The sequence below is a fragment of the Podarcis liolepis genome (assembly GCF_965112155.1).
Source record: "Podarcis liolepis genome assembly, chromosome: 1".
In the NCBI taxonomy this organism is placed as follows: Eukaryota; Metazoa; Chordata; class Lepidosauria; order Squamata; family Lacertidae; genus Podarcis; species Podarcis liolepis.
Window position 1 is genome coordinate 112,556,074 of NC_139554.1, and position 14,592 is coordinate 112,570,665.

The 14,592-nt window shown below is 43.5% G+C and overlaps 1 protein-coding gene across 6 annotated transcripts in view; it reads right to left on the bottom strand.

Moving 5' to 3' along the window:
• ITPRID2 (ITPR interacting domain containing 2) overlaps window positions 1-14,592 on the bottom strand; it is a 67,741-nt gene that overhangs the window by 16,896 nt on the left and 36,253 nt on the right. For all 6 annotated transcript variants that reach the window (XM_083495888.1, XM_083495885.1, XM_083495887.1 and 3 more), the window contains one exon: window positions 7,197-7,269. In XM_083495888.1, the coding sequence (XP_083352014.1) occupies window positions 7,197-7,269 (73 nt within the window). The remainder of the gene's footprint in view (window positions 1-7,196; window positions 7,270-14,592) is intronic.

A 14,592-nucleotide genomic window follows, 5' to 3' on the forward strand; every position in this document is an offset into this window, starting at 1 on the left:
AGTAGGAAGAGCTTATGAACTTCTGCTGATTTACTGTATTTCCATTGGCTTCAGTGTGACTTGCTCAGTTTAAATAGGCCAACTTAAGTCATTTGCAGATCTGTGTGCCAGGTCAAGTGTCTTTCAAAACTGGACACATCTTAAAATTGAATTCAGCTGACAAATAAATAAAGCAGTCCAAATATCCTGCTAAAATGATGAATTAAACCTGCTACTTGCCCACGAGTGACTCTAACCATTAATAACATTATCTGTGCAGCCCCCCCCCCCGACTCCATGTTCTTAAGTCATTCTGGTGTATACAACATAATGTTGAGATTGGCTTTTTTATTTATTTCCTTGTACTTCTTCTCCCAATGGGAGCATGGGGCAACTAAACACGATAGAAGATATCACAATCACAACAAACAATAAAATACTGTTTAAAAACACACAATGTTTAAAAATACTGTCCTGTAAAACAAAACAGCAAAAACAGTCAGCACAACTAGAGTTGCCATATTCCCAAAAGTGAAAATCCCAAACAAGTTGGGGTTTTGGAGATAATTTTTAAAGCTTTTATAAAAAAAATCACCCTACTTGCCATATATCTGAGTTTTCCCGGACATTTTGCTGATACAGCAAAAATCCGCCCGGATGCCATTTTTGACACCCAATTCCCAGATGTGTCCAGGAAAAATTCCCAGATGTGTCCAGACGTATGGCAGCCCTAGCAAAACTACTGGTCTGTAGACAGGTGTCCCAAACTGAAACTCCTCTTGCAAAACTAAGGAAAACTTTCATTGTTTTTAAAACTGCTGGACACACTGCATTCGGTCCAGGCTGCCATGCTCCCAACCATCTCTTAGCTTACGTAGAGCTTCAGCCATCAAGGAGGCAGTATGCCAAGTACCACTACCTACTTAGTGCAGACTGGCATTTAACATGCAAATGCCCAATTACATCTGGATGCAGCGGAACACATCACAGAAATCCAAGGAAGCGCAGCATCCTTCCTTGGGAAAGTGCTGTAGCATCTGCTTTGCATGCAAAAAACCCTCAGGTTTAACCCCTGGCATCTCCAGGTAAGGCTGGTAAAGACTCCTGCCCAAAACCCTGGAGAGCCATTGAGAGTTAGTATAGACCAGTGTTGTTGGACTACAACTCCCATCATCCCTAACTAGCAGGGCCAGTGGTCAGGGGCGGTGGGAGTTGTGGTCCAACAACATCAAGTTTGAGAAACAATGGTAAAGACAATAATGAGCTAGATGGATGGTCTGACTTGATATAGGCAAGCCTCCTATGTTCAGATGTTGGCAATGGTCACATATAACTGTGTCAATGGATGTCACAGGATTTAGTAGGTGTCCTTGCAGGCAGGCTGTGTCCTGCACGGGGCAGACCTTTACACATTTCACAAAGTTCTGTTATAAATAAAATAAGCCACAAAGAGGCATTTTACAACACAGGTCTCAGGATTCTATGGGGAATTAAAGTGCACAGCTAGAGTAAACATTGTGGCAGGATCCAACTGGAACTCCTCTTTTCCCCTCCCCACCTAAATCGCTTTAAGAAACTGTATAATTTATAAGGAATGGCTAAAAAATGGAGCAGTGAAGTTTCTTAAAAGGTTGATGAAAGGTTTTTAAAGGTTCCATGGAGCTGACAGTCAGTACATTTCTTACAAAGTTGCGCATGAAAGAAATAATAACAATTAATCCATCAGGAGCTCTCAAGAGTCTTACAGAGCAGATTAAGTCAAGAAAGCCTTTTAACATTTGAAGCGGGTTCAACTTGCTGCTCATGAGTGTTAATAATTTGATGACTTCACACAAACGTCGTTCAGAGCAGCGGCTACTTTTAGGGGCAAGCTTTCCAACTGAATCGGCTCTCCTGTTAGAAGGTATTTTAAATTGACAACGCCTGCAAGTGACTGGACTTGGGAACTCAACTCACAAAAGATATGCCTTATAGCCAAGCTATGGCTCCTCCACAATAGACAAGGGTGACAAAAGTATTTAGTGGTGTTCATTTTTTTAATTTTTAGAATGTTTATTTGCAGATATTACAAAAAGAAAAGGAGAAGGGGGACATTAAAAATATTTTTTCCACCAGCCTCAATTTAAACATATAGATTAATATACCGCATTTTTCACCCTATAGGACGCACTTTTCCCCCTCCAAAAATGAAGGGGAAATCTGGGTGCGTCCTATGGGGCGAATGCAGGCTTTCGCTGAAGCCTGGAGAGCGAGAGGGGTCGGTGCGCACCGACCCCTCTCGCTCTCCAGGCTTCAGGAAGCTCTGCTCAACCCTCGGGAGACCGGCTCCGAGGGTTGCGCAGAGCTGCCTGCAGTCCCCGGCTCAGCACAGCTCTGCGCGGCCATCGGGAGTGGGGCGCTAAGTCCCGCCCCGCTCCGGATGGCAACGCAGAGCTGCCTGCAGTCCCGGGATCAGCGCACTTCTCCCCATCGCCAGCCCCACAAGCTCGGGGGACAGCGGGGAGGCAGAGCGTGCCTTCCCACTGTTCCCCGACCTGGCTCTTCCAGCCCCGCACCTGGGGGGGGGGGAAATAAATTTTTTTCCCTTTATTTCCCCCCCAAAAAACTAGGTGCGTCCTATGGGCCAGAGCGTCCTATGGGGCGCAAAATACGGTAAGCAGTCCATATGTCTGAATAAGTATCTAAATGAGATTGATTATTATAAGCCCTGTGCTCAAATGTAGAAAGGGCAGTGAAATCTTCAGACCACTGAGTAATAGATGGTGGCCTTGCAAAGTAGTAATTGCAAGTTTTTATTAGGTTGGCCTTTGTGAACCACCAAATAATTTTTAAAAAAGCATTACGAACAGTAAAATTAATACCTGCTTTATAACTGAAGGCCCAGTGTGAGCAACGTTCAGAAACAAATAGTCAAAACATTTTCAAAAGAGAGAGAAATGCTCTTATTGGCTGCTTTAAAGGGCACACGAACTCAAAAACACACTGAAACTCAATCCAACAAATTCACATCAGCAAATTCCCCTTTGTAATAATTCTTATCATACATTCCTATCCACTAAACAAACTGGCTTGAACCTGTTACGCCTTAGTCAATTTTGCATTCTGCAGACTCAGATCTAAACCTGAAACCAGAAAAACAGGAGCGAGTTAACAGCATAGCAGTGTCCTACTTGACCCTTAACTTGGTTAGCGGTGGAGGAGCAGGGTCTTCATTTGCAATTTGTTTCATCCCCTGAGGAAACCCTTGACCTCCAGGTGTTGGAATCCAGAGTCCATCATCCCTAATTGATGGCTGAGGCTGATGGGAGCTGGAGGGCCACAGGTCCCTCATCTTTGTATGTAAGGCTTTTGGCAAGTTGGCTCTTCTCCACTGCTCAACTAAAGAGAGCTATATAACGTTGACAACCATATAGACACTGCCTTCCAAAACACCTCAGGGAAGCAGAGGGGAACAGTTGGTGGGCTCAGGAGGAAAGAGTGGTGGGTTGCTACTGCTCCACCCCAGTATCTGCTGGTTAGCAGGGTCAACTCTGATGGCACCCTCTAGCTGAGAGGTTCTCAGATATCTAGGCCTTGAAGAACTGCTGGCCCTGCGTATTGACCTGTTTGTGTACTGAAGTCTGCACACATATCTGTAACTGTTGTATTAACTACCTCCCAAAACGAGAAGCAACTGTGCTAAAAATAAAGAAGCAACACCTCCTGCAATACTGAAATAATGGTCAAGAACAACAACAACAAATTGTGGCAATGAATTATTTCACATTTCCAGTGGACACATGCATAACTTTGATCTCCTCAGCTGAAAAACGCTTGTAAATCCATCCCAGAAGCTGAATACTGGTATAGTAGAAACCCAATGTAGTGTATGCTTAGGACTTGGGAGACAAGGGTTCGTATCCCCAGCCAGCCATGGGCTCATTTGGTGACCATCAACCAGTCCCCATCTCTCAGCCAAATGTACCTCACAGGGTTGTTGTGATAGTGAGACGAGGAGAGGAGAACCACGTATACCATGGCCTTGAGCAACTTAGTGGCAAGGCAGGATATAAATGTAGAAGGAGTACTAGTAATATCAACAGGTAGGTAGCCGTGTTGGTCTGTCATAGTCAAAACAAAATAAAATAACTAAAATAAAAAAAAATTCCTTCCAGTAGCACCTTAGAGACCAACTAGGTTAGTTATTGGTATGAGCTATTGTGTCGAAAGCTCATACCAATAACTAACTTAGTTGATCTCTAAGGTGCTACTGGAAGGATATTTATTTATTTGATTTTCTTTATTTTATTTTGTTAGTAATACCATCATAAACCCTTTAAATGGATAGATAAAATAGGTGATGCTGGGCAAATGTCTTATCACAGGATGGCTGGATTCAGTATAAGGCAAGTTCATATGATTGCATTTGACTTCTGAGCTTTCAAGACACTTGGGTGTTCTTCATCTCTCTCAATCTGCCAGAGACTTGAGAGCTGGGGTTCCAGAAAGAACAAACTGTTACTTACGGGTTTGTTAAACCCACCCTCTTCTTCAATGTCGTGCTCACGGTTTTCCCCCACTCATTTTATCCCTACGACAACTCTGTGAGGTAGGTTAGACTGAAATGCAGCAACACTGGCCCATGGTCACCTAGTGAGCTTCGTGGCCAAGAGGGGATTTAAACCTTGATCTCTGAAGCCTTACTCCAGTGATGGCCAAACTTGGCCTTCCAGCTGTTTTGGGACTACAATTCCCATCAACCCTGACCACTGGTCCTGTTAGCTAGGGATGATGGGAGTTGTAGTCCCAAAACAGCTGGAGGGCCAAGTTTGGCCATCACTGCCTTACTCCAACACTGGCACACTAGCCCCCCCCCCTAATACTCATGTTGCTCCAAGGTCAAGCCATCACAGAAGAAAGGGGTGAGGGGCAGGAAAGTGGTGCCTTCCCTGAAATGAGCTTCCTCCAGTTAACTAGCATTGCACATGCTGGACATTTCAGCAGCACTTTCATTTTTATAGTGCAGAGCAAGGGTATCTTTTTGTTCCAGTCATAGGAAAGAAATCCAGAAAGCAAAACATATCTCCATTCGGGTTACGTAATAACAAATGCCGGTGCTGAACACACCAGATAAACTCATTTGGGTAAAATGCATTACCTAAAAAGTACATCATATCATATGTACAGGAAGATTGTTTTGCAATATTGTTTTTTCAGCCAAGAGAAGATTATGAAAAATGATTACATTAAGCTTTTTTCTTTTTAAGCACAATTCATAAAGAGGGCTGTGACATTAAAAAAAGCTTGCATTTGTGCATGGCACAGTAGTTGTAAAATGCAGCAGTGTTTAACATAAAAATCCTAAGAATGGGTTGCCCCCATGCTTGTAAAAAAAAAAGATGAAGATTATAAAAACAATCAGATATTGTACGTTTTACTGCATGCCTGCTAAACATGTTTTTCAGACTGCAGTAAGTTACAAAAAGCAACAGTGACCTTCTCCTTGGAGGCACAATGCCACCAAAAATGTATTATAAGTGCATAACATTCTATGCTGAAGAGCATAACACTGGTATGGGTATCAAAGCAGCCGTTTAAGAGTCACAAGCTACAAATATGAAAGGTGCATCTGGACTCCTGTTTTGTTATTAACGGGCTTTGGAAAAAGGCAGTGGAAAACAGGTTGATGGAAATGAGATAACATCTTGCAATGCAAGGCTAGGGCTTTCATGTGAGCCTGAACCAAGGTTGAAGGACTTAAGGACTCGGAGAATTAATAAACAAAACCTGGGTCTGATAATAAGCTGATTTATTACTAAACAGGAGCATAGGGCTCTCAACTCAAAGTGCACACACTCACACAAGCATGTATGTACCTAAATTCTATTGTCAGCTGCACATGCACATAGCATCAGTGTCCCCCCCCCCCCAAATTGAGATCAGTAGCAAAATGTTTTCTGTATTGAAACTGGAAGCACAATTCACTCTATATGTCTATTTTATTTATATTGCATAGCAACTTCTAAAGTACATTCAAAAGTTACATGCATGCAATGAACAATGCATTTTCTTGATCAGCTCCCTGAATGGTGGGCAGATATCTTTGCTACACTGCACAATAACCCAGTTAATTTGGCCTCCCAGGATCCCACCCCTTTTCCTTGCTCAGACAAGGCTCAGGAATCAAATGGTGCTTTCCTGTAATGCATTCTGGTATTTCTTCATGTCCATCAGCTGTATAGTGCAGGCTGGGAATCCTACACTGCCCTTGCTTTCATCCTTTGGGCAATAGCGTTGCCCATATATTGGCAGAGAAGGTAAAGGTAAAGGGACCCCTGACCATTAGGTCCAGTCATGACCGACTCTGGGGTTGTGGTGCTCATCTCGCTTTATTGGCCGAGGGAGCCGGCGTACAGCTTCCGGGTCATGTGGCCAGCATGACTAAGCCGCTTCTGGCGAGCCAGAGCAGCACACGGAAACGCCGTTTACCTTCCCGCCGGAGTGGTACCTATTTATCTACTTGCACTGTGTGCTTTCGAACTGCTAGGTTGGCAGGAGCAGGGACCGAGCAATGGGAGCTCACCCTGTCATGGGGATTCAAACCACCGACCTTCTGATTGCCAAGTCCTAGGCTCTGTGGTTTAACCCACAGCGCCACCTGCATCCCTTATTGGCAGAGAAAGAGGGGAATAAATGCTGCACCGTGAAAACAGACTTACTAGGGAAGAATCCCCCTTGGACACTGTGGAACTTAAAATGTGCAGAGGACTGCAGTGGAAGACAATCTGTGTGGTCAAAAGTACGAGGCTTCTGTACAGTCAGCAGTCTGAAGGGCAGTAAAATGCTGGATGTACCACACAATTCAGGTTGAAAGAGTTTGTAATTTTAAGGTTTAAAATTGTCATTTCAAATGACAGGGCTCAGTTATAAAAAAAACAAAGCAAAATACAACCTTTCAGTTTCTCCGACCCATCACCCGCAGCACAGAGAAGCAGAACCATTCATTGAGGTTAGAAACGTGATTCATCCTCTCTCATTTGAAGTGCCACTTCACAAGGGGAACACTATGATTTGAAAGCTGGCAGAGAAGCAGACAAGGATCTTTTGGGTGGGCTGCAATTTAAGAAGCTCCCAAGTACTTGCATCAACATGTCAATGGGCACTGTCAGAAACAAATGGGGCTGTGCCAGAGCTGTTTCAGAGGGGGCCAAAAAGAATGAGGAGAGAAAACTACTCACCTTTTTTAGTCTTGGCTAAAGCCAGCTGGCTCATGTTAAGAGCATGTGGAATCTCTCCTTCTGTACTTTGAATCTGCATTAGGAATAAAATCAAAGCATTTTTTGAGTCATGCCCAACATACAGTTATGCCCACTGATCAACATAACTAGCTACTTAGCTGATTCACAATGCAACGCAATCAAATTTGGCAATCCAAAGTAAACATTCATTGCTGTTTATCACTAGTATATCCCTTTCAGACTTCCTGCAGCAGAAAATAAGTACTTAAGCTGGAACATGCAGAACATGATATATGTGGAATAAAAAGACACCATATCAGTATTCCAGGGGCAATGAAGGTTTTGGTTATTTTTTTTTAAAAAGAGAGAAATGTTGTATAGAAAACACAATCATCTCCAAAAGAGCTTTTCGTTTTTAGGCAAGAATGTTTAAAAACAAAACAAAACAACAGCAACAACAACAGGTAGCTGTGCTGGTTTGTTGATGCAGTAACACAATACTGTATCATGATTTAGACCAAACAAAAATAATAAAGTTAATGACAGCTAGCTTGTGAATTTCACTAAAGTCTTCTCCAAAAGCTGTGTTTAAAAGGGTGGAGGGTGACATTGTTTGTATAGGGCATTGTAGAGGCCCCAGCAGCAAATCTTCTGATCTTAAAACCACTAACGTTGCAGAGGTTTCTATCATGCCTCTAAGTCTGCAAGCTACCTCCCTCTCTCTATCTCCCCCCCCCCTCAGTCCAAACCACGTTAATACTGATCCTCAGAACAGTTCTGTGAAAGCTGAAAACTATCCCATTGCTTTAGGATTTTAGCAGATCCTAACTAATCTCCCCTTATGTATCCATATGTATACTTTTTAATATTATTTGTACAGGTTCATAGATTAAGAATTGAGTATTCACACATAGCTCAGTCGGTTAGAGCAGGGGTCAGCAAACTTTTTCAGTCCACTGTCCCTTAGACCTTGGGGGGGGGGGACTATATTTTGAGGAAAAAAATAATGAACGAATTCCTATGCCCCACAAATAACCCAGAGATGCATTTTAAATAAAAGGACACATTCTACTCATGTAAAAACACGCTAATTCCTGGACCGGTCACAGGCCAGATTGAGAAGGCTATTGGGCCGGATCTGGCCCCCGGGCCTTAGTTTGCCTACCCTTGGGTTGCATCAGTTCTCAACCTGTGGGTCCCCATATGTTCTTAGACTACAACTCCCATCATCCCTGACCACTGTTCATGTTGGCTAGGAATGATGGGAGTTGTAGTTCAACAACATCTGGAGACCCGCAGGTTGAGAAAGGCTGGGTTAGAGCATAGTGCTGACAGTGCCAAGTCTGCAGGTTTGATCCCCATATGGGACAACTTCATTTTCCTGCACTGCAGGGGGTTGGACTAAATCAGTGTTTCCCAAACGCGGGTGTCCAGCTGTTTTTGGACTACAGTTCCCATCAGTGTTCAAAACTCCGATTGTTCTAGGCGCATTTTGCGGCAGGGAATTTCATTAGTGTGAGCAGTTTCTGAGCTCTGGGCTCAGTACTGTGCCTAAGATTTCAGATTAAAACCGCAGAGTGGAAGGAAAGGAGGACCTTTTTCTGCCTCCCCACTTCCAGCTACTCTCTGGAAAAGAGACCCTCTTAAGAATATTAGGGGGGTGGGCAGGGGAAGGATGAGACCACGTGAAAAACAAACATAATATTTTAGCTGCAGTTCACTCATTTTCAGCATTGTTTTTAAAAAACTCAGCTTTGTTATAAAAAAGCGCACCTAGACATTCCGTTGTTGTGCCCATAACCTAGGTTTAAGGTGCCATTTAGCTCCCAGCTTTCATATCTCAGTTTCTAACACTGATTCCCATGATCCCTGACTGCTGGTCCTGCTAGCTAGGGATGATGATGATGATATATTATTTATATCCCGCCCATCTGGCTGGGCTTCCCCAGCCACTCTGGGTGGCTTCCAACAAAATATTAAAATACAGTAATGCATCAAAATCTTCCCTAAACAGGGCTGCTTCCGGCTGTCTTCTAAAAGTCTGGTAGTTGTTGTTCTCTTTGACATCTGGTGGGAGGGCATTCCATGGGGTGGGTGCCACTACTGAGAAGGCCCTCTGCCTGGTTCCCTGTAACTTGGCTTCTCACAGTGAGGGAACCACCAGAAGGCCCTCAGAGCTGGACTTCAGTGTCCAGATAGAATGATGATGGGAGTTGTAGTCCAAAAACAGCGGGAGACCCAAGTTTGGTAAACACTGACTAGATGATCCTGAGGTTCCCTTCCAGCTCTATGATTTTATGATTCTATAACACCACATGGTAGGTTTATTACCAAAGTAATTAACACCACAGACAAGGCCTGACATCACCTCAAAACACCATCCAATGTCAGCTGTCAAATCATGACTAATCTGGCCAGTAGATTCAACCCAAAACATTTAAATAGGCAGCACTACAGGTTTCACAGCTCACATTTCCCTCTATAAAGTTCTATTCAGTGTCAGAGACTATGTTGCAAGGCAGGCTGGCCTGCTAGCAGGAATGGGGAGATGTAGCACAAAGCAGCTCCTTTGTTTAAACAGCATGAAAGCTGCTCTAAATTAATTGCTAAATAAGCAGTTCTCATGCAACTTCCCACCACCCAGCAACAAAAAGAGAAACTAGACAGGAAAGGTTTTGTTCAAGGGGGGAAATATCTCTTGTTGCACAAAGCAAGAGAGCCACCTCATCAATAAAATTATATATAAAACCATCCTGGATGTAAGAATCAAATTAAAATTTCAAAATTAAGTAAAAAAGAAACCACACCCCCAGTTGCAATCAATCTAAAAGATGAACGTGACTACTATTTATTAGCATTCAACAGGTTTTGCAGGTGAAGTTAGCTTTGCCCCAAGGTAGGATGAGACTGCAGTCACCTCTGTTTAAATTCCCCTAGTTCTAGTGAGTTATTGCTAGCCATTGTTTGGAGAAAGCCTTGTAACCAGCTACAACACAGCTGCCAACTTTTTGGTGTGGCAACTGAGGGAATAATTATGCCTTTAAGCAAACACATCCTCCCCAACCCAAACAAGGAAGGAAGACATCCCACAAGCTAATCTAATCACCCCACACAAAGTGGCAATTGCCTCGATTGCGATAAGATTATTAATGTGCTCAACTGATTGGGAGATGCGTATCATCACCAATGTGGTATACATCACAATTCTTGTTTAATTCATATAAGAATAGGATATTCAAGAGTGTGACTAGGAACGACACACTGAGTGTCAGCCTCATTCCATCTAGAGTGTCAAACTAAAAGCACCCAATCCAAAGCAATGGAAAATGGAGACTAGTGGCTGCGCTATAGCAAGGATAGGCAAATGTTTACTTTTCGAGGGCCATGTTCCCTCAGTGTTACTTTCTCAGGAGCCACATGCTGATAAGTCAGTGGAGCCACAGTCAAAAGTAGCTAAGCTTTTCTTTCTCTTTAACCCTCCCTTTTCCCTCTGTTTCTCCCTCTCTTTGCCACCCACATGAAATTGCCTGTTCTGGTCTCCAAAAGCTGAGGCTGCTGAAGAGACCAGAGACCATCTTGGCTGTGAGCCCAGGAAGACCTGCTCCCTGCCTTGTGGGCCTTTTCCACTTGGCCTGGGAAGGACTGACTCCAACTACAAAAGCTGAGGCTGCTGAACAGACTCTTGGGCTGGGGTGCTGTTGTGGGGGGGGGAGGCGTTTTGCATTTTTATTTTGGATCTTATTGTGATTTATGTGGAAATTGTTTGGTTTGGTTGCGTATTTGTAATGTTTTATTTATTTTTTTACAACTACTTTTGTTGTATATATATTTACATGTTGTAAACAGCCTTGATCATGGTTTAAACTGTGGAAAGACATGTATGTATGTATGTATGTATGTATGTGTATGCATGTACAGTGTCTGAAGCTTTACTCCATGTTAACATTTTGCCAAAAGCAATACTAGAAGTAGCAGGTGCCAATTAGATGATGTAAAATTAACTGAGAGTCTTGTCCAAACAATTAGAATCCATGCCAAAACCATCTGCTATCCCCAAGTTTGCATATACATTGTTCATTCTAGCAATTTTCTCTGAACTACTCAAGCCCAGACTCTTGGGAGGGATGGGGCCCCACCAAGAATAAACTTTTTTAAAAAAGGCTATCACACCCTCTCAGTCGAAATCTGCTCATTGCTTGCCAGAAAAACTGTATTGTCTAGTTTCGTCTAGACCCATTATGATGGCAAAGGTTACTCTATGCATGTGTTTGCAAGAAAACTACGTATCTGAGTGGCCTGCAAAGGCGCCTTAAGAGTGTAATCTTATCCGTGTCTGCTCAAGAAATAAGCACTACTGAATTCAGCCGTACTTACTCCCATTTAAGCACATATAAGATTGCAGCTTAGCAACGGCGCTACCTAAACACAAAAACATCTCTTCATTGTTAAAAAAGAACTCTGAAATCCAGGACACAGCAAACTATAAATAGCCATTCCTTAAATTACAGAGGTTATATGCAAACTGTAGACAAGCTACAAATACAAAACTTTCTTCTGTTACATTTCACCTAAAGGTAGCAAACCCTGAACATTGTAACACGTTTAGTCTGTGAGAGAAGAACCTTCATATTTTGGAATATAGCTTTGATAATATTCATATGAAAAGGTTTAATACCAATTACTATTACCTGGCAGAAGATTCTGGATTTTTCCAGAAGAGGGTGGATTCCCCACAACTCCCAAATCCCCAAATTTGAGTTTATGGTCAACATGAGTTTGGGTAGCCTGTATAATTTGTTGTCACTAACAAACTTGTTATTTAAACATATCTGAATCAGTGCTTCAAGCCACAACATCATTTTATTCACCAGCCATCATTTTATGTAATATCCGGTCATTCAGAGTGGCATTTCTTGCTCCTGACTACTTCCCTCAAGTGAGCAGGGCAATAAAGTACCGTATTTTTCGTCCCATAGGACGCTCCGTCCCATAGGACACACCTAGTTTTTTGGGGGGAAATAAAGGGAATTTTTTCCCCTTTATTTACCCCCCCCCCCAAAAGCAGGTCAGGGAAACCGAACCAGGTCGAGGAACAGCGGGATGGCGGGGCTGCACCTCCCTGCTGTCCCCCGAGCTTGTGGGGCTGGCCGATGTCTGTCCGGCGCGTGGGGCGCTCTGCTTCAGGGCGCCCCGCCCGCCGGGCGACAGGCTGCTATCCGCAGCATGGGGAGCATTGCAGGGAACTCCCGCAGGTCTGCCTAGGCTGCGGGTGTCTTCCTGAAGCCTGGAGAGAGAGAGGGGTCGGTGCGCACTGACCCCTCTCGCTCTCCAAGCTTCAGCGAAAGCCTGCATTCTCCCCATAGGATGCACCCAGATTTCCCCTTCATTTTTGGAGGGGAAAAAGTGCGTCCTATAGGGCGAAAAATACGGTAACTGTGCCCATTGCAATAACCTCTGTGTCACACAATCGTCTCCAGTCACGTTCCCCAAAGTGATGCTGCCTATAAAACAAAGTGTGATCTTTAAATTACTAAGGCTGGTATTAAGAACTGCAAATATTTATGCCAACTTGTTTAAGTAAGAATCCATCTAAGTGAAGGCAGCTAGACTTGTTCTCTCCCTTCTCAAGTGACCAGTCTCCACATTTCACAACTGACCAACTTTCAGACATTTCCTCAATTCCAAGATGTTCTTTGGTGATAAAACTGCTTGCTTTCTCTTTTCTCACACAACAAACTCTGACTTAATACTGGTCTATTAAAATAGAAACATCCAATATCAAAGGACTTCCTTTTAGGAAACCAGCGTATTTTCAAAATATCAAGCTGAGGCATTGTGTCCCTGTTATCACAGCTTAAAAAGAATGGATTAAATGCTATTGAAAGAAAATTGTTTGAGCTTTGTCCAAGGAAACAAAATGGGGGATTTTTGTATGCATTTTGTTGTGTCATTCCCTCTCCCCACCCCACACCCCTGGAAGGCTAAAGGGAAGGACATCTTGAATCATACAGCACTGCGCAAGCACAGCACACAAGACAAATTCCAGATGTGCCCCCAGCAGTGCCATTTAGTGAACCCACAGTTCTGGTGCAGGTCCTCACCAATTCTGTGGGTTTGCCATGGTGGCAGGAGACAGTAGTAATGCCACTGAAATCTGTGATGGGCACCTGCCATTTTGACTTTTCCACCGTGCCCTGGCAGAACATGGCAGGAAGACCCCAACTCAAATATAGCTGGGTGGGTCTCTTCCAGGGCCCTGAATCCTGACTGGAAGCTGCCTGAGCATTCCACATGCTGGCACCAGCCCTGACACAGGGATTTGGCCTCTATTTGCCACGTCTATCTTGAAGGTGAAAAGAAGAAGCATGTTCCCAAATAGATTCAGCCTGAAAGCACTTATTCGGGCCCAAACCATGTGGGAAAATGCTTGAAATGGCAAAGTCCTCAAAGGGTGACTTTACTGTAACAGTTCAGTATGGTGTTAAAGTTGGACAACATAGAGGCTGTGATGTCAGAGATGATGCTGTTATGAGTAGGAGAGCTCAAGTTTTCCAGCAGAGATACATGCAGATATTGGAAAAGAAATGAAATAAAGATGATCCACATGGATAGCTCAGTTGGTTACAGCATGGTGCATTTCTCGGTAGTGGTTATTTGTTTATTTGTTTATTTATTATTATTATCAATAAGAGCTGCATATTCCTGCATTGCAGGGAGTTGCACTAGATGATTCTCAGGGTCCCAACCAACTGTATGATTCTATGTATACCTTTCCCTTTCCATCAGTGGCCTCCAAGACAGTTTAGGGTCTAAAACTACAGTACCACAAGAAACACACACACGATGAATAGGAAATGAATGCCACCAAGATGACCACAGTTTAGCTAAAACCCTAATTTTTCTCTTCCCTGTTCCTTTCTATAATGAGGCTAATTGATCCCTTGATTCACAATACACATGGATTTCACAGGCACACACACACACACACACACACAGACACTAGTTCAGCTTCCTTCTAGAAATCCTAGTATGGCCACTTCTGTTGACTGCCCTTGTCTAATCCTCATCCTAAACAAGATTCTATGCCAGAGGGAACTTTGATGTAGGTGCTTAGAACCTTGCAAAGGCTTAGCCTGGGATGGGACATCTGTGGTTCTCTTTATGTTGCTGGGCAACAGCTCCCATCATCCCTGACCAGCTAGGGATGACTGGAACTGTAATCCAAAAACAGCTGGAGACACAAGTTGAGGAAACCCCAGACTAGATGATCCTCAGAGTCACTGCCAACTCTATGAGTCAGTGAAAAGAAGACAAGGGATGAAGATGAGAAGGAGGGAGAAGAGCTGGCATGCTTGGTTCCCCACTTCCATGCCTCTCACATGTTTTATTAGGTAAA